The sequence below is a fragment of the Vombatus ursinus genome, unplaced genomic scaffold (genome assembly GCF_900497805.2).
Source record: "Vombatus ursinus unplaced genomic scaffold, bare-nosed wombat genome assembly UNPS02015255.1, whole genome shotgun sequence".
Classification (NCBI taxonomy): domain Eukaryota; kingdom Metazoa; phylum Chordata; class Mammalia; order Diprotodontia; family Vombatidae; genus Vombatus; species Vombatus ursinus.
The window spans coordinates 26,454,020-26,479,291 of NW_020955033.1; the positions used below are offsets into that span (position 1 = coordinate 26,454,020).

Sequence of the window (25,272 nt, forward strand, 5' to 3'; positions counted from 1 at the left end):
GTGTGTGTGTGTGTGTGTGTGTGTGTGTGTGTGTGTGTGTGTGTGTTGAAAGGGAGGAAGTGGTGTGTGTGTGTGTGTGTGTGTGTTGAAAGGGAGGAAGTGGTGTGTGTGTGCGCGCGTGCCCTTGGGAGGGTTTTCCCAAACCATAGCATCTCCTAAAGATCATCTACTGAGATATAGAGGGGTTGTGATTTGTATTTGTGAATGATATACTCGCCAAAAGAATACCACGTATTACTAAAATATGGGTCAAATAAGCTTTCATGAGTTGACCTAAGGACCTAATCCCATGAATAATATTGTTGGAATAATTGAATGATAATGTTTTTATGGGGAAATTGCAAAGGCCCAGTTTATTTTAAGATGGGGGCAATCTATGCTGATAACTATTTTTTTGGAACATGGCTTTTGTCTTAAAGAATTTCATGTGTGTGTAGAAAACTGATTCTCTTACTTATGATCTTAGTAGTTTAGATTGAGGGCATAAAATGTAAAATGATATTTTAGCAGGACAGACTCTAAATACCACTTTGACTAACCCCAAGAAAGTAAAATTCCAAAGCAAAAATAATTATCTTCCCAATCACTTGTTCTTATTTTGGTACTTTTCCCCAAATGATTTTCATATTAGGTTTATGTTTTATTTAAACTCTAAAAAGTATGAATTTGAAAAATTTTGATGAAGGTGAGGTCATTATCAAAACGTCTTCATTTCTCCTTTAATCTTTTACAAAGGGTATTTCTGTTTATTTTTTCCAGCAATTTTTGCAATGTTTATTTACTCTGCCCCCACCCTTGATCTTTTCTGTTTTCATACATAGGATGTTAAATTTCCTCTTATGTTGGATGTATATGAACTGTGTACACCAGAACTTCAAGAAAAAATGGTCTCTTTTCGGTCAAAATTCAAGGATCTAGAAGACAAAAAAGTAAATCAACAGCCAAAGACAGTAGGTTTATTTTTCAATATTTAATATTTGAAATTCAGGGCCAGCAGCCAGTGGTTACCTTTAAATGACATTAGGTGGAGCCTAACCTAAAATTACACATCGAATGTGCTTGACATAGCTTACATTGGTAAATATATCTGACATTATAGGTCTTTAAATTATTTTTTTACATTTTAAAAATAAGAGACACGGACTATGAATCTGATATTTTGTTATCAGGTGTACTCCATTTCTTATAAGTACAATGTTTTTTTTTTTTTCCCCACACTATCTGCAGTTTATAATTTATGGCTTCTTTCTTTTGAGGTTCTCAAAGCACTTCACAGAAACTCACTTAGTCTTTTCAACATGCCTGTAAAATAGGTATGTTATGTTGTTTTTCCTTATACAGTATAGTATTTTTCCTCATTTTACAGATGGAAATGAAGGTATAGAAAGTTGATTCACCCAAGGCCACTGAACTCCGTCTGCTGGAATGCCATATCTCTAAAACCATAATTTTGTAGGACTTAACTGATCATAAAGTGGCCTGTTTTCTTGGTGTATCTATATTTGTATAGATATCTCTATTTATATGTTGCAACTGTGTATGTTCTTGTCATTTTTATATAATGAAAATATACTTAAACCCAAGTCTTTTAAAGGTAGTATATATATCAACTAAACTAAATCAAATTGTGTCCATGAGAACTTTTCTTTCTTAGGATATAAAACTATTCCCTAGACATCTTCTCTACTGTTTTAGCCGCAGCTGGTTTTGAAGAAAATTATAAACAGTCTTAAACTGTGATTTGGCTATCAGGGATTTTGTTTTGACTGACTTGGAATTTGGGAACATGTTCCTCATCCCCACCCCCACTTGCCTGGATGTAAATATACTGTCTCTCTTCCCGTATAAATACAGTATATTTGGGTTTCCTATTTCTAACCAGTGGCCATTACTATGAAATAACATTTTAAGAGCTTTGAGTTCTTGGATGAAAGGTATAAGAGAAGTAGTTTAAGTACATCTGGTGCATCTGTTTCCATTAAGGGAACAATTATGATATCTTTATTTGTACTGTGTAAAAAAAAATACTGTACTCTATCTTCTAGAAATACTAATGATATTTATTGGACTATGATTTCCCAGTCATTTAGGTGGTTTGTTGCTACATAATAACAGGATTCTTCCATTATAGACCACTGGTTGTTTTGGTTTCTACTTGGTTTTTGAGAATATTCACCCCCGTAATTTATGATTCAGAATTACAGTAATATCTTTTTCTTTACAGTCTAGCAAAAGTGGTGGTGCACAGAAAGAAGTTAAATATGAGCCATTTTCTTTTCCTGATGGTAAGGGAAATTTTTTTTCTGATTGTTTCTGTAAGCTCTGTATTTGCAAACAAAAATACTTGTGGAGGTCAGCTACCTAGACTAACCTTACTTTTGCTTACTACTTCCCAACATGGATTCTGCTTTGCAGTTAAGTAAATCTCCTTTCCTTCCCCCACATTATGCTTATTTCCCACCTTTGTTGACATTAACAAACTAAGAGGAGGGGCTAGCTCCTTATCCCTTCCTCTCATGTCTTCAGCATTTTTTGTACCTCTCAAATAAGTGCACTTCTGTATTATTTGTTAGTAGTGGTATGGTAGGCAGCTAAGTGTTGCAGTGACTAGAGCCCAGGACTTGAATTCGGGAAGATTTGTGTCCATAGCCTGTCTCTGACATTTCTTAGCTGTGTGACCCTGGGCAAGATTCTTGACCTCTCTAAACCTTAGTTTTCTCATCTGCAAAGTGTGTGAATATTGGCACACACCTCACAGGGTTGTATCAGGTGAGATAATATGCCAAGGGCTTTTCATATCCTTGAAGTGTTGTATATCTGTGTGTGTTATTTCCCTGCCTCACTATGAACTCCATGAGGGAAGATCTCATTCCTTCTTAAATTTGGTATCTTTCCCCAGCTTTTAGCACAGTGCTTAGTACATTGTAAACCCTTAAATTGAGCAGACATCGTTTGAATTTTTGTTGGTCAGTTCCCATTTTTCACTTTGTTTAAGACCTCTTTCTTCCATGGCTTTCTAAGTTAATCTGATGCCTCTTCCATTTTGGTGATCTATATCAGAGGTGTCAGACACGTCGGCCATGGGTCCCATGTGGCTCATAACACTTCTAGGTCTGGCCTGAATCAGATTAAAATGTAATTGGGAAGTATTTAACAAAATATATTTTATAAGTCAAGTATGTGGCCTACAGAGATTGTTACGTATTGTTTAGTGGCTCCTTTTTCTATTTGAGATTACCACCACTGGAGGCAGCTAGGTGGTGCAGAGCACCAGCCCTGAAGTCAGGGGGATCTGAGTTCAAATCTGGCCTCAGACCAAAATGCTTGACACTTACTAGCTGTGTGACCCTAGGCAAGTCACTTAACCCCAATTGCCTAAAAATTAAAAAAAAAAAAAGATTACCACCACTGGTCTATAGTTTATGTGCTCAGTTCTGTTGTTTTGCACCAAAATGCTGATGATGATGGTGGTAGTGATAATAGCTATATAGCACTTATTTTATGCCAGGTTCTGTGCTAAATGCTTTACAACTATAACCTCATTATTGTTATCCCCCTTTAACAGATAAGGAAACTGAGGCAGAAGTTCAGTGACTTGCCAGTGCTCACACAGTAATAAATTTCTGAGATTGGATTTTAACTTAGGTGTTCATGACTCCAGGCCCATCACTATTTATTGTGCCACCTTGCTCCATATATTCATTTACTTTTTCATGTATATGGATGCACTTGTCTTTCTTTTCTTTTCTTTTCTTTCCTTTTTTTAGATATTGGCTCTAATAACTGTGGTTATTATGACTTACAAGCAGTGCTAACACATCAGGGAAGGTCTAGTTCCTCAGGCCATTATGTGTCATGGGTGAAAAGGAAACAAGGTAAAATATTCCATTTTTTTAAACTATAAAATATTTTGTTATAAACTAATTGTGTCTATTTTTAGTTCCTTGATCACTGAAAAGACTTTTATAGTTATGCCTCTCCTCTCTCTTTTGTTATTTAGATGAATGGATTAAGTTTGATGATGATAAAGTCAGCATTGTTACACCAGAAGATATCTTGCGGTTATCTGGTGGTGGAGATTGGCACATAGCGTATGTTCTATTATATGGGCCTCGCAGAGTTGAAGTAATTGAAGAAGAAACTTCACAATAATCTTCATCTTAGCTGTCTCTGACTAGGTGTGGAATAAATGTTGTTCGTTGATCATTTCTAAACCCCAGAGCTTTAGAAGAAATTTTAGGTGGTTCTACATGGTTTCCCCTCATGTGGAGCCAAGAGGGTGAAATCAGACTTGAAATTTGTTCCATGTATTAAACAAAACTAAAAACAGGATACACAGAAAAGAGTTTTATCTTTGGACTCTGCTGCCCCTGTATAAAAGTAGCAAGCAGGAAGACTTTTTTTTTTAAAAGGCTTATTTCTTGTGTAATTTTTTAAAAAATTATAAGTGGAAATGCCTTTCAACCACTACCTTCTCTCCTAGCGTTTCTCTTTCTGCCTTTTCCAGCCCAAGATTCAGCAATCAAATATTTATTGCACACCTATTATTCCATCATTTGTTGTTATTCTTGCATGGTTCAAACCACCATTCAATAGCTGCCCATCCTTTTGCCTTATCTAACAAAGTTTTGCCAGAAGGTGGAAGGGAGAATGTTGCCCTTGTTGTGTAACTCAGTGCTGCTGCCCATAGCCCATGGAATCATGGCTACAATCAAGTATTTGTCCAGCCTGACCGGCTGACTCAGTCTGTTCTGTTGCTGGCATTTCATGACTTCAAAATAAATTGTGATCAATAACAGTACATATTGATTATAGTTTTCTGTGTCTTTATAGTGTGACTATACATATTCTTGTTTCTGTTCATCAGTTATTAAGCTCTTAAACAAACAATGGCCATTTTTTATTTTCCTAAGAGGATCTCTCAACAGAAAAAGGTTTTTCAGGGATTCATCATTTTTCAGAACCATCTACATCTTGATTTTCAGTTTAAAAAGAAAAAAAAATTAGAAGTAAATTATTTCCACGAAAGTTGATTTAAAATAACTGAGAGGATCTGGATTCATTTCTTGGTTTGGCAAAAAAAAAAAAAAATTAGCAGACCATAACACATGTCTTAAACTTGTCATGGCAATGATGTATCTGAGAGATTGTTTCATTTTAGCTTTCATTTCAGTAAATTTGTTTTTGTTTTAAGTGACTTGCCCAGGGTCACACAGCTCAAGTGTCTGAGACCGGATTTGAACTCAGGTCCTCCTGACTCCAGGGCCAGTGCTGTATCCACTGTGCCACCTAGCTGCCCCCATTGCAGTAAATTTGAATTGGCCAATCCTTCATTTAAAAAAGTTACTTTAGGCCCCTAGTTCGTAGGTTCCCAAAGTCTCAAGGGGGCGTTGGACCAATCCAGGTGTAATTGGGGGGGCATTGAATAAAAATAAGGAGGCAGTGGAAGCATAAGGAAAGAGAAGAAAATTTTGAAAAACCATTCCTACATATTTCGTCTGTCATATTACAGTTACTTTATTTTCCAAATACACAAAATGCAAGTTGTAACTGATCAGTGATCAAGGCCACTGACAGGTCTTTACAAGCAAGGGGAGTGTGTCACACATTGTCAGGAAGTCCAGCATGCATTGGCAAAAATATGTGCCTGCAATGCCTTGTTTACAGTAAGATACTATATGGCTACATGATGTAATATTGTGCCTTCAAAATTTCAAGTCAGGAAAAACCCCACAAATTTACAAAAAAATATTATTTAAGATGCATCATTTAAAAAATACATATTTTTTGAAATGATGCAAATTCAAAAAAATTTGAAGGGTTAAAGTAGATTTCCAGGGGGTGGGTGAGTAATCTTTTTTTTAAAGGGGGTGGTAGGCCAATAAGTTTGGGAACCTTTGCCCTAGTGAAACTGATTCCTTATAGTATTTAGGTTAGTCTCTTGAAAAAATGTGGTATCATTCACACTTAAGTTACTTTCCCCCCAAAAGTATTTCCCCTTCCCAGGCTATACTGGGACATTCCTCTAGCCCCAACTAGAGGTTATCCCCCTTTTTAGTGGATTAGAGGTGGGGGGTGAGGGATTTACTTAGCAACAGTCCTGAGGACTTTGTATTTGTCCAGGACAACAACTAAACTTGCATTCTCACCCGCAACCAGGGAGCACTTTGTAGTAGGAATCAGCAGAGGAAAAAGGCGAGGATGAGGATTCTAACATCCTTTATTCCTCAGTCAGTTATAATGAATAAAATCTCCCTGTGAAACTTTCATCTACCTCCGTTCTGGTACAGAAATTCCTGCCACCAGCCCTATTCCATATAAGAATCTTTTCTGTGTTTTATGTAGTCCATGTTGCCCAAATATGAAAGGTAAGTGAAATTTGCCTACAGTTAGGCAAAGTGAAATTTTTTTGTAATGATGCCTTATATTTATAGTGTCTTGACTTTTCAGATTTTCAGTCTTATTGGTGAGGTTCTCATCTGATTCTGAACCTTGCATGATTGATAAAAGGCAGGTAATTTTTCCTATCTGACAAACACAAAAAAGATTCACATGAGAACAAAAAAGCATGTTAAAAGTAGAACAGGGGCAGCTAGGTGATGCAGTGGATAGAGCTCTGGCCTTGGAGTCAGGAGTTCAAATGAAGCCTCAGACACTTGATACTAGCTGTGTGACTCTAGGCAAGTCACTTAACCCCAACTGCCTCACCACAGAAGCAAAAAAAATAGAACACGACTAGATACAGCTATTGACACCTATATATATATACACACACACATACATATATATATTTATATGAGACTAGATAAGGTTGCTTTTAGGTGTTAAGATGACTTGTTCAAATCAGAGAATTTAGTAATAATACTTACCTAATTTGTTCATTTTAACCATTAGCATCGTAGTAACAGGAAAGTAGGTAAAGGCTTTTATTTCATTTGACATAAAATGTTTCTCTTTGTTCAGGTTGTCAGTGCAGTCCAGCAATGTAAATAAAGGTATGTTAGCCAAGTCTTTAAATAAGAGTAAAAGAGCAGAGGCTCTTTTACTTTGTGTTAACATTTAAGCTAGAGACAGACTAACATTTAAGCTAGAGACAGACATAGGAGGATTAAAAAATCAGCTTACCTCAAGAAATATTAGATATAACTAAATTATGCCACTGGAGTAAAGAACAAGAAAAGATCTTGTCTAATGCCTTTGTTTTGCAGATGAAAAAGTGAGGTCAAGAGATCTTGGCTAAGTAGCAGAGCAGGGATTGGAAGCATTCCCTGGAGCAGTTAGAAGGGTCCTCTGGAAGATTTCCAGATTACTTTAAGTGCCTTTATACTTTCAAGAAACCCAGGGGCATTCAGATGTTACCTACAAGTAAGTAGTTTCCTACTTACTTGCCTTCAATATGAGCATTGTTTTGGGAACTGTTAAAAGACCTAGTTAATTTAAAAGAAACTAAACTGAAGTGTTTACAGAATAACCCAAGTAGCATTTTTCAGTGAAGAAACCAGTCTAACCTATACTACACAAGAGCCCAGATTCCATGGTGTAAATGTTAAGTGGTATTTATTATGGGAGCCCTAAAATGGTATATACATTAAAAGAATCTCTTAGCCTTTATGTAGGACACATTGCCTGGCAGTTCTAGATTTTGTATTTTACCACTGAAAATGTAGTCTTATGGGTTTGTTTATCCGTTTAACCTAGGAAAAATACTGTATTTACACGTGTATCTGTGGTTACTTCCCTGCATCAGGATGTCATATTAATTGTCTTCTTCACCCTTCATCAATAGATACCTGAGGATACAACTTCTTTATAAATAGGTATTTGCATGCTTTGTAGGTATGATTATCCACTTAACAGATAATTATACTTTTTCCTATTAAGACTGACACTGGACATTGTTTTGCTGTCATTAAAGCACTAACCAACTGTACACAAATGTTATAAAAAATGTTTATTGTTTACCAAAACAAGTGGATCTCTTATCAAATGCTGCTTGGTAACAAAAATCTTATCACAGTTTTAATTAAAAAAATATAATAAGAAATAAGTTAACTACTTGTTTCAGTGTCATTAGTTAGACTTTCTGCAAGATCGCTTAATCCAGATTTATTTAATGCATTAATGAGATTCTCAGGTGTTGCATGTATCCCCTCTTGATCCTGCCATGCCACTAGCAACTGCTTAGCTCTCATCTTCACATCCTCACTGTCAGACTCAATCTGTCTTATATCAGAGTCTTTCATTTCTAAGTATGGAGCCAGTATTTTCCACTGTTCTCCCAGCTTGTTAGCAAACACCTCTATTTGGTCCCCTGTTACAGGTTTGTCAAGCCGAACATCAGGACCTAGGAAAAAAATAGGAAAAGTTACACAATATTCTGTTTTTCAAGGGCATGCTGAATTCTCTTACCCTCTTTCTCTGTATTCAAAATAATGGTGATGCCATACACCCTATATACAAGAATCTGTAACAGTCTATAGCAGAAGGTAGGAGGAAAGGACTGATAAATAAACAACAGGAGAGACATCACCATTCATTTTTAGCCTAATCTTCAGGCATACAAACTGAACTGTATGTTTTTAGAAATCACACTAATTACACATATGGTATTCTCTGAAAGATAAAGCCTTATTGAACTCTTGCAAAGATTAAATCAATTTTTCATTAAAGTAAGCTTTTTCCTTATCTTAAACCCAAATGAAATAAAATCTCTAAAAATTAATTGTACCAAATGTACTTAGATTTGGTTTCTATTTCAAGTTTCTCTATAAATAAAACTACTCAAGTTCACTGGGGGGGGTTGTTTATAATTTCCTTACTAAAAGAAATGAGCATATACCTGAGATAAAACTAATCAAAAGCGACAAGTTCAGTGATAAGATTTTTGAATAGATATGAAATCAAAGAAAAGTTTCAGTTTTTAACAAGAGTATTAAAAGAGTAGTTAACACTTACTCTCATTATTTTCCTTCAGTAAAGCATCATTATCTTCCTCATCTTCATCTTCACCTGTTTTTATTTCTTCAGAAGGAGGCTAAAATTTTAAAAAAGTAATCCTTTTAAAATTTATTTTAAACAAAATTTGCAGAAATTTGCAACAGGTGAATAAATATATAGACAGAAGATTGAAATGCAGGTTCTTTACTCCCTAGTCAGTGTACACAGAGAACTGTGTATCTCCAAGTAAAAAGATGTTGGGGGGGCAACAGGAGTTACACTTGAGTTTTTCCTTCTTCCAAGGAAAATGACCTTTGCACTGGGAGAGACTGAATGGTTAGTATGAGGTAAACTAAATGGATTTTAAGGCAGTTCATCAAGCTACTCACAATCAGTTCAAGTTATTAGGTCTGGATAAAGTCTGTCTTAGAATACTCAAAAAATAGCAAATGTGATCTAGCTACCCACCCCTAAAAGATGATCATGTGAAAGAGGTGAAAAGTCCCACTGATTGTATTCTGCCTTGGTCAGACCACATCTGGAGCACTGTTTAGTCCTGAATCCCACATGTTAAGGGCACTGGAAAGCAGGAGAAACAGAGAGGGGCTAGAATGGTGAAATGGCTTTATGGAACAATTGAAAGATAGGTGTATATTTGTCCTGGAAAAGACTTAAAGGGAGGGGAAGAAGGGATTCAACAAATATTTATTGAGCTACTATGAGTAAAAACACTCTAGCTGAATGTTGAGGATAAATAAAAAAACAAAACAAAATAAAAAACAAATGATCAAATGTCCCTATTGTTGAGGACATGAAAACTTTTCAAGTATCTGAAGGGGAGCTGTGGAAGAGTTGTTGTACTTAGCTCCAGAGAACAAAACTTCCAACCAGTGGGCAGAAAATGCAGATAGAGAGAGACAAACTTTTCTTGAACAATTAGAGCAAAATGGACTGGACCACTTTGGAAAGTAGCTGGTTCTCATTTATTGAGGAACTTCAAGAAAAGGCTGAATGGCCAATCACATTTAGCTATGGGTTAGATTAAATGGCCTGTGAGGGTCCCTCCCAGCTCTTACATTCCACAAACGTGCCACTATATGTGCAAAGGGATTAGGTTATTTTTTACTTATTTGTCTCTGTAAGAGATAGGTAAATTAAATTATTGTGCTACAAGAATAAACAGGCTCATAATATGTACAGAATAGACTGGGGATGTAAGATTGTTGAAGACATTTGAATGTTTTTGCTATTGCACAAGTGCCTGGCGCATAGTAAGTACTTAAGGTGAATGAAGTATATGGATGTTATCAGTCATCTGAATCTATGCTAGATGCACAATAAAGAGATTATGTGATTCCTACCTGAATTTAAGGAAACAAAAATAAGTCATTTGGGGAAAGTTTGCAACAACAGGACCATAATAATCCCAAATGATTTTCACTAGATTTTAAGCAAATGGTATAAGAGATTTTTTTTTTTCTTTTTTGGCAATTGGGGTTAAGTGATTTGCCCAGGGTCACACAGCTAGTAAGTGTCCAAGTGTTTGGTCTGAGGCTGAATTTGAACTCAGGTCTTCCTGACTTCAGGGCTGGTGTTCTATCCAATGCGCCACCTAGCTGCCCCAAGAGATTTTCAATAAACATATAAACAGCATCTAGCAGTCATATAGCCAGCATCTTAAAAGTAGTTCTCAGGGCCTTGCAAATTACTATTAAAAGCACCTTCATGAGTTATCAGTATTTTTATGTATACTAAGCCATTAGGTAATGCAACTTTATACACAGAGAGACGATCTTAGGTGTAGAGGGGTTGCTGTCTGTTTAGCTGGAGGCCCACATGGATGAAGTCACAAATCCTTCAAGCAAATGAAGTAAAAAGTACTACAGACACTTACTGCAAATTTAACACCTGAAAGAAACCGATAAAGACAAAAGTACTTACTGGCAACTCCTTGGCTAGTTTAATAACCATGTTTTCTAGATACTCTGGTAAACTTTTAAACTGCTGGTTGGTTGGTTGGAAGAAGTGGGGACTTCGACGTGCTAACAGCCTCAGGGCTCTCCATCCGTAATTGGAGTTATTCACAGCCCTATAAAAACAAAATGGATGATATTTTCATCATTTATGGTTAAAATACTAAAGTACATCAAACACTCCTGTCCTCATTAATGGTTCTAATGTCAGAGCTGAAGCACTGCTCTATATCATAATCTTGTCTAACCCAGAAACACAAATCTATAGTCTGTTATATTCATCCCAATTTAAAAGGGCAACAGAAATCCACAGACTTTAGAATCTACAGTCTTAAAGAGATGTACTACATTTTTCAGAACACATTCAACTAAATTATTTTAATTTCACTTAATGACAGTTTTAATTGAATACCTAGGTGCTTCTGCAACTACTTCAGTTCAGTGCTAGAGTCTCCCTACAGCCTCAGGGCAGGAGTCACCAAAGCCCTCCTCCTTCAACTATCTTTCAGACAAACTAAACTGGCACACATCTTAAATTCTATGTTCCAAACCAAATTAATCATCTTCTCCCCCTAAAATACCCCCATTCCTATCTTCTCTACTACTGTATAAGGCAGCACCAGGATATCGTCCCTGTCCCTCAGGCTCACAACCTAGGAGTCATCCTGGATTTCTCACTATCTCTTAGTCTCCATATCCAATCTGCGGCCAAGGCCCTGTTGATTTCACCTTTGTAACATCTCTCAAATATGATTCCTCCTCTCTTCTAACACTCCCACCAATCTAGTGCAAGCCCTCATCATGCCTTCATTATTGCAACAGCCTGCTGGTGGGTCTACTTGTCTCAAATCTCTCTACTCCAATTCATCTGTCAAAGTTGACTTTGTCTCTTTTTTTTTTAGGCAGTTGGGGTTAAGTGACTTGCCCAGGGTGACACAGCTAGTGTCAAGTGTTTGGTCTGAGACCGGATTTGAACTCAGGTCCTCCTGACTCCAGGGCTGGTGCTCTATCCACTGCGTCACCTAGCTGCCCCCTAAAGTTGACTTTCTCAAAGCTCAGGTCTGACTATATCAACCTCCCCCTCCCCTTGTGACCTCTCCACTCTATAAACTCCAGTGGCTCCCTGTCACCTCCAGGATCACATAGAAACTGTTCTGTTTGGCATTCAAAGCCCTTCATAACCTAGCCCCCTGCTCCCTTTCCAATCTTTTTTATACCTTACTCCCTAACACATATTCTTTGATTCAGTGACACTGGCCTGCTGGCTGTTCCAGGAACAACATATTCCATCTCTTGCTCATGGGAGACACCATGGGGCTGTCTCCCTTGCCTAGAATGCTCTCCCTCTTCCACTCTGACTACTGGCCTCCCTGGCTTCCTTTAAGTCCCAAATAAACTCCTATCTTTTACTGGAAGCCTCCCCCAACCCCTCTTAATTCCAGTGCCAGGTTCCCTGTCTTGATTATTTACAATTTGTCCTGCACATATTTGTTTGTATGTTGTCACCTCCATTAGACTGTAAGCTCCTTGAAGGCAGAAAATCCCTTTCTCTTTTTTTATCTTCAGTGCTTAGAACAGTGCCTATCTCATAGTAGGGACTTAATAAATGTTTAGTGATTGACTGATTAACTAAAAATCCCCAACTTAACCATACTTAGCTAGATTACATTCATATTTTAAATGGTACCTGCAGAAGTGAACTATGTCAGCTTCGAGAAATTAATGATATCTGAAACTGAATTTTGAATCCTTTTAAGCAATGCTACTTCATGATTATCATAATGCTTTGTACTGTTACCTTTCCTCACTTCCTTCTCAATATTACCAACTTCATTTTTATAGATAAACCAGGGCAAAAGCAACCAAAAGCCACAGAGGGACAGAGCAAAGCATAGAATTTTATTCTGATTTAAATGTGAATCCATTAGAATATGCTACTCCCTAACAAAGCTATATTAGAGACATGGAAAACATGCATTTCAGTGTTATATGCAACAGTGCTCCTGAAACACAGTAAGGTGTACCAGTAGAGAAAGAAATCATCTAGAGCACATGAAAAACCAAAAAGCCTAATATTTATGTGGCAACTCAATTTGTTTTGTTCTAAATCACAGGCTCCCAAAGTGGGTGATACTGCCACCTGGGGGGCGTTGGAAAGAATGGGGGGGAGTGGTAGTAGCCTCGGGTGCAAATGGGGGGAGTTGAAGAAAAATGTTGCACATTGTTGGGAAGTCCAGCATGCATGGGCAGGAATATGTGTGTATAATGACTGGTTTACAATATGATATTATATTGTTACATGATGCAATATTGCATCATCAAAATTTCAATGCAGGAAAAACTCCACGAATTTACACTAAATTATTAAATTTTAAAATATTTTATATTCTTTTTGAAATGATGCAAATAAAAAAACAAACAAACATTGAAGGGTTAAAGAAAGTAGGTTTCCAAGAGCACCTAGCATGGATGTCTATTACATAGTAGGCTTTAGTAAAGCTTGTTGAATTGAAAGTGAATTATACTACCATATGAAAGATTGCTCCAAATCACTGATACTAAGAGAAATTACAACTCTAAGGTTTCATCCCTCATCCAGCAAATTGGCACAGATGATAATGGCTAAGAATAGTGAATGTTGGAGGGGCTGTGGATAGACAGACATATCTAGTGAACACACGAATTGGTCCAAAAATTCAGGAAAGTAGTTTGGCCTTATGCTTTTAAAAAAAAAAAAAAGTAAAGTATACATAAAGATCCCATTACTAGGCATATAACTCAAGGATGATTATAATAACCACCACAACCACAACAATGATGATGATGATGATAATAATATTAAGACAGAAATAAAGGTTGCCTATACATCAAAATATGTATAGCGCACTTTTTGTAATAGCAAAGACATGAAAACAGATGTTCATCCATAGTGGAATAACTAAACAAACTATATATGAATGTAATGGAATATTATCATGCCATAAGAAATAAAGAATAAGAATTTAGACAATTACGGGAAGACATATGAAGAACATGGAAAGACTTATGCAAACTGAGGCAAAGTAGGTGGAACCAGGAAAACAATATAGACAATGATAAAATAACTCTTAATTATAATGACTTAAACTGATCCTGGAAAAGATGAAAAAATGCATCTCCCCTCTCCTGCTTCTTTGCAGAGGTAGGTGACTCTGAGCGTGCAATATTACCTCAGTCAATGTGTTTCTTAGTTTGACTTGTTTCTTCCCTGCCTCCTTACTTTCTTTTATTATTTTAAGGGATGCACTGTTGGGGAGGGGAGGCAGGGAGGAATACATTTGGAAATGATGTAAAAACAAATGTTGATAAAAATTTTTTAAAGGAAGAAATTGAATTGTATAAGACACTCTGCTAGGCCCTTCCAGTGGGGGGAAGAAGTCGGGTGATACAAAATGTGGATAACACATGGTATCTGTCAACTTTATGGAGTGTAAGAATTTGAGAAGTGGGATATGACACATGACTATAATACAAAACAGGAATATATTATTTTGCACCTCTCTAACAGACATACCAGTATATTAAGTCGGAAGGTAGGAGATATAAAAGCCATTACCAAAATCAGTAGACAAGATCAGGGCAGAGTTTATACAGGAAATGGGGTACACATGGGAAGGCAATAAGGGAGGGTAGAAATGTCAAGCTTTTTTGAACTGAGAGCTGACCATACCTGAAAAAAAAATGAAGAAGCCAGTAGAGATGGAAAAATTGGAGCTGCATTAAAGGGAAGCTGATCATTTGAGAAAGGTCTTGGAGAAGCCTGGAAGAGTGACATGCAGTCAGAAGGAAAATAACCTTAATGAAGATGTATGGACAGAACTGGAAGGGTTCTCAGAGGCCATCTAATCTGTACGTGAATAAGAATCCCTTTTCCAAGTCAGGTTACAAATGGTCATCCAGCCTCTCCTTGGAAACATACAAAAAGGAAGAAATCCCTCTACTTTCTGAGAAGGCCTAGACCACTTTTGGATAGATCGAGTTGGGAGGAGACAGGCAATCAATCAATCAACAAGAATTTATTAAGCTGTGCAATCAGTATATAAATACAATGAATGAAATAATGTCTAACTTAGAATGAACACCTAACTTCCTCATTCTAATGGGGAAGATAAGCAGCATATACATAAATGTATGACAAATAACATAAAAAGAATTAAGTACAAAATACTTAACTATAAGGTAGTTTGAGTTGGAGGGGACTAGAAGTTGGGGGAAGTCCAGAAAGGCCTCATGAAGAAGATGGTGCTTGAGCTTCATCTTAAAGGAAGATGAGCAAAATAATTCATTTCCATCAGGATGTCCATTAAGTATAAATACTTAAAAATACAAACTAATACCATTTTAGTGAATTCATTTAGAACAAAACAAACTGAGGTGCCATATAAATATTAGGTTTTTAAAAAAAAAAAATGTGCTCTGGGTGATTTTCTTTCTCTGCTGCTACATCTTTTTTCCCCCCAGCCAAAGACAAGGTTTATTTGAACATTGTCATATTGGGCAGACTCTTAAGGAGTCTGAACATGGGTAAGTAGTGGCTAGATTTTAGGAATCTGAGCCGTGGCTACATCATAAGAATCCTAGCCTCTGTTGCTACATCTTACCATGTATCTTGCCTTGTTTCAGGGGGAATACTGAATATAATTGCTGAAATGCACGTTTCTCATATCTGAGTGTTACCTTTGCACTGACTGTCCCCCATGGCTGAAATGCACATCCCTCTTCCTCTCAGTCATTGGGAATGGCCAGTGAAAAGGCTCAGAGATGGGAGATGGAGTAACACAGAGGAAGAACAGAGAGAAGGCTTGTTTGGTTATACTGCAGAGTATAGAAAGGGAAGTAATATTCATTGAGGCTGGAAAGATAGGCTGGGGCCAGGAAGCATGGTGTGTGGACAGTCAGCCTCCTAGGAGATCTGGGTTCAAGTGCTGATTTTGTCACATGCTTGGTGTGATTCTGGGCAACTCACTTAACATTAACAGTACCCCAAGACTACTCTATCATTTAACCAACCAAGAAACATTTATTAAATGCCTAACATCTGCGAGGCACACTACTAAGAAAGCTCTACAGAGAAAAGGACAAAAATTAAACAATCTTTGCTCTTCATAAACTTACATTCTATTCTGTCGAGGGTGACAAAATGCACATTAAGTATGTGCAAAATATGTGTAAAATTTAAAATTTCTGAGGACGGAAGGCATGAGAAGTCAGGGAGATGAGGAAGGCCTGATTCAGGAAAGATGGCATGTGAACAGAATTATGAAGGAAACAAGGATCCCAATACGTAAAGGAGAGGTGAAAGAGTGTTCCAGGAATAGGGGACAGTCAATGAGTGCAAAAGCCTCAAGAGCACTCAAGTGCAGTGGATAGCATGCTGGGTCTGCAGTCAGAAGACCTGAGTTCAAATGTGACCTCAGACACTAGCTGTGTGACCCTGGGCAAGTAATTTAACCTCCCTTTGTCTCAGTTTCTTCATCTGTAAAATGGGGATAAATAATAGCATCTATTTGCAAGTTGTTATGAGGAATAAATGAAATAGTTGTAAAGCTTTTTTTGTTAATAATAGAACAATTAGAAGGATAGTTTGGCTGGATTGTGGAGTGAGGGGGAGGGGAGTAATGTGTAATAGGACTGGAAAGGTAAGTTGAGTCAGGTTGTGCCGGCCTTTCAAAACTAAACAGAGAAAACTTATATTTGATGCTAGATGCAATTGGGACCCTTTGGAGTTTATTGTGTAGAAAAGTAACATGGTCAGACTAATTCTTTAGGAACATCTCTTTTACAGTTGTCTGGAAAATGGACTAAAGAGGGGACAGGTGACGCAGAATAGTAAACTGCAGATGTATATAGACAGAGACAACAATTTCTTCACTGGGAGTCCCATATATCAACAAAATCACAGGTTTGGAACAAGGGAAAAAACATTGTTAGGAAATTTTTTTCTCTATCAAGTCTGAATTAATCTCTCTGTAATTTCTACTCACTGCTCTGAGTTCTACAACTCCTCCCTTTCCCTTGCTTCTCCATCCCCGCTCCAACCAGAAAAAGATAATCTTGTTCCATGTTTTATTCTTCAAATAACTGAAGAGCCATATCATTCTCCATCCTATTAACTTCCCCTCTCCACCAAGTATTCTATCCTCTAAGCCAGGGGTCAGCAAACTATAGCCCAAGGGCCAAATCTGGCCCACTACCTGTTTTTGGATGGCCTGTGAGGTAAGAATTTAAAATAAAGTTACATTGATATAACTTTTAAACTTATTTTTAAATGAAGTTTAAAAATGTAAAAATCATTCTCAGCATGTGGGCTGTAAAAAAATCAGGTGGCAGGCCAGATTTGGCCCTTGGGCCATCATTTGCCAATTCCAGCAAACATCCTCCGTTCCTTCCAATAATCACCATATGGGATCACCATCCTGTGACTCTCTGTATGCTTTCCAGCTTATCGATGTGCTTACTAAATTATGGTGTCCAGAACTGAATATGATATTCCAGATATGGTCTGACTAGGACCAACAACTACTCTACCCTGGATAGTCCTCTTAACAGCACGCTAGGTTTTTCTGACTGCCTTATCACAATGATGATCCATGCTGAGCATGCAATTCACAAACATTCCCCAATCTTTCTCAAACTACTTGTTAAGTAGTCATCATGCCCCCATTTTATACTTTTGAGGTTGAATTAAATCGAAGCCTACAATTTTATTTTTACCTGCCCTGGTTTTTACACTCAGTTCTGGACACCACATTTTAGGATGGACACTGACAAAATTGGAGAGCATCCAGTGGTAAAGGGGACTAGAAATCACGCTACAGAAGATTCAACAGAACGAAGGTGCTGAGGTTATTTAGCCTAGAATAGAAGAAAGGGATAGGGAGAAGAGGGAAGAATATGATGACTCTTTTCAAGTACTTTAACGGTGGTCACGTGGAAGGGGGATTAGGTTTGTTATGTTTGGCCCCAAAGGGCAGAACTAAAAGCAACAGACTGCAATAAAGCCGATTTAGACAAGAATGATCTCAAAACCAAAAGCAGGTTTGGCTCATGGAGTGAGTGATGGGTTCGCCTCACTTGAGGGTCTTCAAACAAAGGCTGGGTATTTGTTGGAGATACTGTATAGGAGTCTCTCGGTCAGGAACAGTTTGGGTTGGGGCTGCGTGCCTTCCAACTCTGGGACTGGGTGATAAGAGAGTGAATGCTGCTGCTGCTGGGAAGTTTTAAGAAGCGGGATGGGAAGTGTGGGGACTGGTCTTATGAATTAAGAAGTTAAGGTAGCTGCTATCAGTATGGAACTGTGAGACAGAGTTGGCAGCATGAGAAGGTGCTGTATATGTGCAAAGTGAGAAGAAGGGGAATCTCTAAGAGAATAGTAGCAATGATGACCCTTGGGAAGTTTTACACTGAAACTGCAGAGGGCAAAATTGGCAGCTGCAGACTCGGGAGTGGCCAAAAGTCTTAGTCTCAGAATCAGAAAAATCAAGATTAGGAATTACGTTCCTCAAACCAGTGCTCAATTCACCAGAGTACACTACTCTCAAATTTACACGACTTAGGCATTTTCAAAATTTCCAGAAAAAAGATGTCTTGTTCTACATGAAGGGCACCACCTTACTCTCAGCCTATTTTGTAAAATATTCTTGTCAGGTCCAGTACTGCTCCTGCCTGTTCAATAATGATTGTAAAGGAGTCATTTCACTGAGAGCATGAAACGAGGCCAACAGTGATTTACAAGATAGAAAGCTTTTTCTGGAGACCTAAACCCTTCTAAAGATGGAAGGAAATTTAAAATTACATCATGAGAAACATTACTTACTTATATTCATTTTCAACCATATTTTCTGGGTCGGCCTGCTCAATGGCTTCTTCAAAAAACTCTTCTAAAGTTGGCATGTATTCCCTGTTGATTGGAAAAGAATTCAAGATTTTGTATTTTTTTTTTAAGTGTGGCAATTGGGGCTAAGTGACTTGCCCAGGGTCACACAGCTAGTAAGTGTCAAGCATTTGGTCTGAGGCCGGATTTGAACCCTCCTGACTTCAGGGCCGGTGCTCTATCCACCGTGCCTCCTAGTTGCCCCTAAGATTTCATATTTTTAATACTGCTTCCTTCCTATATCTGCTTTATTTCTTTCTCTAAGGACATTTTATCTTATTGAGAAACTATGGAAATGGAAGATTTTGATTTTATCTATAGCTGTAAAGACTTTTTTTCTCTTCGGCACAGGGGCTCATAGCCAGGGATCTGTGAAATTTTTAAAAAATATTTTGAGGGCAGCTAGGTGGCACAGTGGATACAGTACTGCCCCTGGAATCAGGGGGATCTGAGTTCAAATCTAGCCTCAGACACTTGACACTAGCTGTGTGACCCTGGGCAAGTCACTTAACTCCAATTGCCTTCACAAAAAATAAAAAGATAATTACATTTCAATATAATTAGTTTTCTTTGTAATCCTATCTATATATTTTATTTTAAGCCTTTAAAACCATTATTGCAGAGGCTTCTGCAGACTACGAAATGGGTCTGTGGCACAAAAAATGTAAAGAACCTCTGCTCTAGTAAATGTCTCCAAACATGCACTCCACTGGCTTTAAAAAAAAATTATATATATATATATATATGTATATATACTTTTTTTTTCATTTTGGGGGGAAGAAGAGGCCCAAGAAGGGAGATAAGAAAAGGAAAGAAGAAGCTAGTAATCTTATTTCCTAAGTCCAGGTTTTAAACGGTACACTGAATAATTCAACTCTTGTATAATCTAAGAGTTGTAAAGTGTCTCAATACCTTGCCATTCATAAAAACAAAGTCTTTTAGATTTTGGGGATAATAAAATATTTTCCAACCTACAATTTTTTTTTTTTAACCATTTAATATTAACCACATGAATGTCAAGGGTTTAACTTTCACTCTTATTTTAGACCTTTATTACTATGGATAAAGAGCATTGTTTGGGCATTTTATAAGTAAAATTCAGAAATGCCAAACTATCAAAGAATATTCTGTATTAGGTAATTAAGTAAATTAGATCTCAGGACCATATATTACCTTCAGAGACAGTCAGAATACTAAGCTCTCCAAAAGCAAACTAAGTACTTTCCTCTATGAATCAGTTACAATTCAATACCACACAAATCCCTAACCTGTGGCTTCTAAGATTTCATGAAATCTTAGCATCACCATTTTGCCTACCTCACCAGACAAAGCTGAAAGGATTTGATATAAATGGCTCCGAAAATTCAGGTTTTCCTCTTTGTTTTCTTTTTGTTATTATTGTTCACAACAATATTTAAAAATTTTATTCTTGTGTGGTTCAAAGCTTAAAAAAGGACTGATGCCACTAGGAGAAAAATCATGACTTTATTCTTTTTTTTTTTTTGCTTTTTGGTGACGCAGTTGGGGTTAAGTCACACAGCTAGTAAGTGTCAATGTCTGAGGCCAGATTTGAACTCAGGTCCTCCTGACTCCAAGGCTGGAGCTCTATCTACTTCGCCACCTAGCTGCTCCCATGACTTTAATGTTGTTAAGGTCACACAGAAATGAAACAATTTTCACTTGCCTGGATTCTGATTTACAAGCCTCCATATTATCAGGACAGAGATTCCAAAGCCTTGTTAGTTCCTCACTGAAAAACAAAAAAGAAAAATATCCCTATAATTATCTCAGTCAAAAAACACAATGATGTCAATGAAGCACCCACTTCTGTAAGCTTTAGTCATCTTAAAATATTCATTAAAAAGTAAAGAAAATGTACTGAATATAATGGTTCATGCTAAAAAAATTAAAGTTCACAAAGGGCCATAACCATGGCTTTTGAATGTTTGCTTAAAAGTTCCTAGGAAAATACAAGTTATCAATCAATCACACTGATAATATTTTTATGCTAGGCAGTGAAATTATTTCTCCCTATGCCACCTTTCAGGAGAAAGAGAGCAGCAGGGGGAGTATTTGAATACATTAATTTTTCTCAGGCATATTCATGAACATTTACTCATTGGGAACCACCAGAAGCGCAGGGATCATGACCACCTGGCACAACTAGAAGTGAGGTGGCTCAATATGGCCCAAAATTCATCAAGAGATAGTGCAGAAAGAAGCAACAGGCTTATCAAGCAACCTACAAAAAAAAAAAAAGGCTAGACTAATTGCAGGATCAACATGACAAGGAATGTAGGTTATACTTGGCCACTCTTATAGAAACAAACAAACAAGTGACATTTGGCAGCAAGAAACTATAAAAACTCTAAAACAGTACTTTTAAAAACAAACATATCAAATATAGAGTTACCAATCCTGGCCCAGATATGAAGACAAGCTGACCTACTTTCCCATCAGAATTTTTTTGTTGGGTCCTTTCCCCAGGAAATCCTCTGGTGCTGTTCTCTTTCGTACCACTCTTGTTGGCTTGGAGTCTGATGGTCTACGGCAAATAGAACGCACACTATTTTTGGAATTATACGTGGTTAGGAAAGGTGAAGAAATTTTAGATCTGATAAGGAAATACTTTTAGTACACTTTTCTTAAGATGAAATGTTTTATATTAATGCATTACACTGCTTTAGATGAGAAGTACCGTAATTTATAAGAAATTACATAAAGCAATTCAATAATTAATATAACAGTTTTGTTTTAGGAATGTCTCAAGTGAGAAGTAACTAACTGGCAAAAAGAAATGAACTAACACATTAGGTAAATATAAAAGGATGTACCCATCCATACACCATTCTTCCTGTTTCCCAGTTTCATAACGTTGGTGTTATCCTTGTCTTCTCATCCTCTCTCACCCCACATATTCAATCTGCTGCCAAATTTTAACATTCCTACCTCCATAACATCTCTCACATCTGATCCTTTTTCTTTACTTACACAGGTACTTTAGTCTAGGCACTCATCATCTCTTGCATATACTACTGTAATTGTAATGTATTGTAACGGCCTCCTAATTGGTGTCCCTGCCTCAAAGTCTCTTCCTGCTTCAGTCAATCCTTCACAGAGCTGACAAAATTATTTCCTTAAATGCAGCTGGGACCACATCACTCCCCTACTCAATAAACTTCAATGGCTCCTTACTGCCTCTAAGACCCTATATAAACTCCTATCTGGCTTTTTAAAGTCCATCACAACCTGACCTTAATCCAAGCCTTCCCTCCTCATAATAGATTACTTCCTTTCTTATTCTCCAGGGTTCAGCCAAACTGGGTTTCTTTTTATGCACTCTCTCTCCCATCTCTGTACCTTTGCAATACCTCTCTCCTATGCCTGTAATACATTCCCTCCTCATCTCTGCCTCACAGAATTCCTCTCTTCAGGATATAGCTCAAGCACCATTTAATTTCTTTCTTTCTTTTTCAAAACTTTTTTTGCAAGCACCATGTTCTAAATGAAACCTTTCATGATCCCCCTGACTATTAGTGCCTTCCTTCCAACTGCCTTATACTTATATTTATTCTGTCCCTGTCCTTTTGTCATCAGAATCTTGGACTCTGTTCTTGGAACCAGCTTGGGCTCTTAATTTGTCTTAAATGGCATGGATCTAGGTCTTCACCTCACTTCCCTGCCACCAACTCCAAACCACACCACTGCATTAATGGCCCTCCCTCTTTCCAGTCTCCCATTACAATAATGAATATAGAAAAGCATGGAAAGACTTGCATGAACTCATGCAAACTGAAGCAAGCAGAACCAGGAAAACTGTGTGTGTATGTGTGTGTATAATGATTACATCAAAGTAAATGGGGAAAAAACGCCACCACAAAACAGCTGAAGATGAATGCTGAGATACTGTAAAGAAAAATCTTGGCCTCAAATAAGAAATCAGGGGGCTATCTAGGCAATGTAAAAACAAAGCATGTTAATAAAAACCTATTAAATTTAAAAGGACGTAAGCTCCCTGAGGGCAGAGACTATCTTGTTTGCTTATATTTATGTCTCTCTCTTAGCACACACTAAATACTAATACTTATGCTCTCATGCTTTTTCTCTGCAACTTCCCGCCCCCCCCACTCTGTTCTCCTACCTTCCCCTCTTGCCATCTCATTTCCTCCAAAAGAATGTAAGCTCCCTGAAAGAAATACAGGTTTCATTCTTTGTGTTTGTATTCCCCAGGACCTAACTCCATGATTCACATAATAAATCCTTGCTGACTGATAAGAGAAAATTGTGCCACACATATCAGTTTTATGTAACCAATGAAAATCCTACTCCCATGCTTTATTGCGGCATTAGGCAATTCTGGTTTCTCAAAGGCTATGACAGTTGAATACAAGCTTCTGGTGGTTTCTACCATGCTTTAAAGGCTTTGAGTATATAGTCCCAGTAACAGACTATGCCTGTTTTCTGACAACAAACTTAATTAAGTGCAGAGAGGTTCACCAGAAGTAAACTTGTCACTCGGCGATAAATTCTCTGATCATGGAAACACATGAAACAAAGAAAAATACAAGATGGCCCTCAGTTCAGTGCAACCTTTTTTAGCTTCTGCTGCAATTGTGGCAGGATGGCATAATGGGGGAAAGACAGTACTATGTATCATAAATTTTAAACTGTTTACAAATATGACTGTAACTGCTGGTGTGCTAAATGAGACTCATCTCATATGGACTTTCTACTAAAGGAAATGACTCATATCATTCAACTGTCTTGCTACAATTGATCTTAGAAGACAAAAATGAGGATGCAGCTAAACAGAAGAGTGCCTCACATTTTGTTCTCTTTGGCAAGGCAGTTAAGAGTCTGCAGAATTAATTTTATTGTATGGCCAAAGCCAATACGAAACAAAATTTCATGCTATTTCAGTATTTGCAAACAAGACTAGTTTATGCACCAGGATAAAGTGGAAGAGAAATTCTAGAAAGAATATGAGAAGACCTTCTCCAAATGAAATCAACATATGCTTGAATACTCGATAACATAAATGGCATATGGGAAGATGGTAAACATGATGGAAAATATGGCTCAAGATTAAGAACTGAAAGAGGCTAAAGGTGTGTAAAATATCCAGAGGCCTAACAATTATGCATCATGAATACTTTCTTCCAGAAGAGAGTTGGATGGCATTAAACATATTACACAGCTGCTTTCTACATTATGTTATTCAGTTCTTATCATGAAAAATGAAACTATATCAGACTGGTTACTAATGTGAGAGCCATGTTCTAATCCACAAAGGTATCTACAGTCAGACTCCCAATTTCTTAAAACAAAGATCAGAATGTGAGATTAAAAATGAGAAAATATGCATGGTAACATAAACAAAACAAAAATCAAAAGTGAGATTAAAAATGAGAAAACATACCATACAAATAAAAACATCTCCAACTGTCTTTAGAATAAAAAGGTTAATTGACATGCATTAGCTATCTTGAGTGACCAAATATTTTTCTGAATGTAAGTTATCTTATGCGTACCACAAAAGCTGATAATCATCAAAGAGAGAAATCTATTGATTTACTGATGATAAAAGTAAATAAAAGAACAGAAAACACAAACTACTACTATTTCCTATGAAATTTAACTTATATAAATCAATCACTATAACCAGGGGGCAAAAGAGCTTAGAAATTGCGTCAACCACTAAAAAGTTGGTATACTTATCAAGTAGCAACACAAATGAAAAGACATGGCAGGCAAGGGTAACGCTGCTTTAAAATATAAAATAAAATAATCTGTAAATTCCTGAAGAGGAAGAAGATGCAAGATTATGAGCATAAAACAGTTAAGAAACAGTCGAGAGAAAGACAAGTTTATAGAAAGTTTGTTAAGACAGAGAATAAGGATGAAACTGGAAGCCAGGCAATAAACAAATAAAAATGGAAAAGATCTGTCAAGACTTTTATAACAAACTGTCTTCTCTATCAATGATAATAGAGCCATCCTATCTGGACTGGACAACTTCTAAATACCGATATTCTTAAGTTAATGCTATATGGCTGAGAAACATGGAACAGTAGCTTTCAAAGAATTAGAATTACAGATCACTCTACAATTGAGAAATGTGTAAAATGTACATATGGCTAGGTTGTAACATATTAGCAACAAAGAACTATCAACCAAGATGCATACAAGATCAAGAGATGTATGACTAAAAGAGGAAATGGACTACTCATATAATAAAAGATAATAAAAAACAAAAATAAAAAAAGGAATAACAGATGGATACCCCATGTGTTCTACTAGTATCAGCATAATGTCAAAACATCTAGAGGAAAAGCCTCTAGTATCTAGGATGGACCCTCTGTAGAGAACATAGCAAGAGGTGAGAGATGTACAAGAGTTGCACAGAATGAAAAGATGTGGATGGGTTGTAATCTTGTCTTGCTTGTGGGA

General features: G+C 37.1%; 2 protein-coding genes across 2 annotated transcripts in view; one reads left to right on the forward strand and one right to left on the reverse strand.

The window, feature by feature from the left end:
• Window positions 1-4,801, forward strand: part of LOC114031936 (ubiquitin carboxyl-terminal hydrolase 14) — a 33,847-nt gene extending 29,046 nt beyond the window's left edge. Inside the window, exons 13-16 of the mRNA XM_027847154.1 lie at window positions 822-950; window positions 2,225-2,285; window positions 3,768-3,875; window positions 4,001-4,801. Of these exons, the coding sequence (XP_027702955.1) occupies window positions 822-950; window positions 2,225-2,285; window positions 3,768-3,875; window positions 4,001-4,152 (450 nt within the window). The 3' untranslated portion in view covers window positions 4,153-4,801. The remainder of the gene's footprint in view (window positions 1-821; window positions 951-2,224; window positions 2,286-3,767; window positions 3,876-4,000) is intronic.
• A 3,133-nt stretch (window positions 4,802-7,934) lies between these two features.
• LOC114031894 (THO complex subunit 1) overlaps window positions 7,935-25,272 on the reverse strand; it is a 67,574-nt gene continuing 50,236 nt past the window's right edge. Inside the window, exons 16-21 of the mRNA XM_027847089.1 lie at window positions 21,272-21,367; window positions 20,507-20,572; window positions 18,766-18,849; window positions 10,879-11,026; window positions 8,956-9,034; window positions 7,935-8,344 (exon numbers count right to left, since the gene is read on the reverse strand). Coding sequence (XP_027702890.1) covers window positions 8,049-8,344; window positions 8,956-9,034; window positions 10,879-11,026; window positions 18,766-18,849; window positions 20,507-20,572; window positions 21,272-21,367 — 769 coding nt within the window. The 3' untranslated portion in view covers window positions 7,935-8,048. The remainder of the gene's footprint in view (window positions 8,345-8,955; window positions 9,035-10,878; window positions 11,027-18,765; window positions 18,850-20,506; window positions 20,573-21,271; window positions 21,368-25,272) is intronic.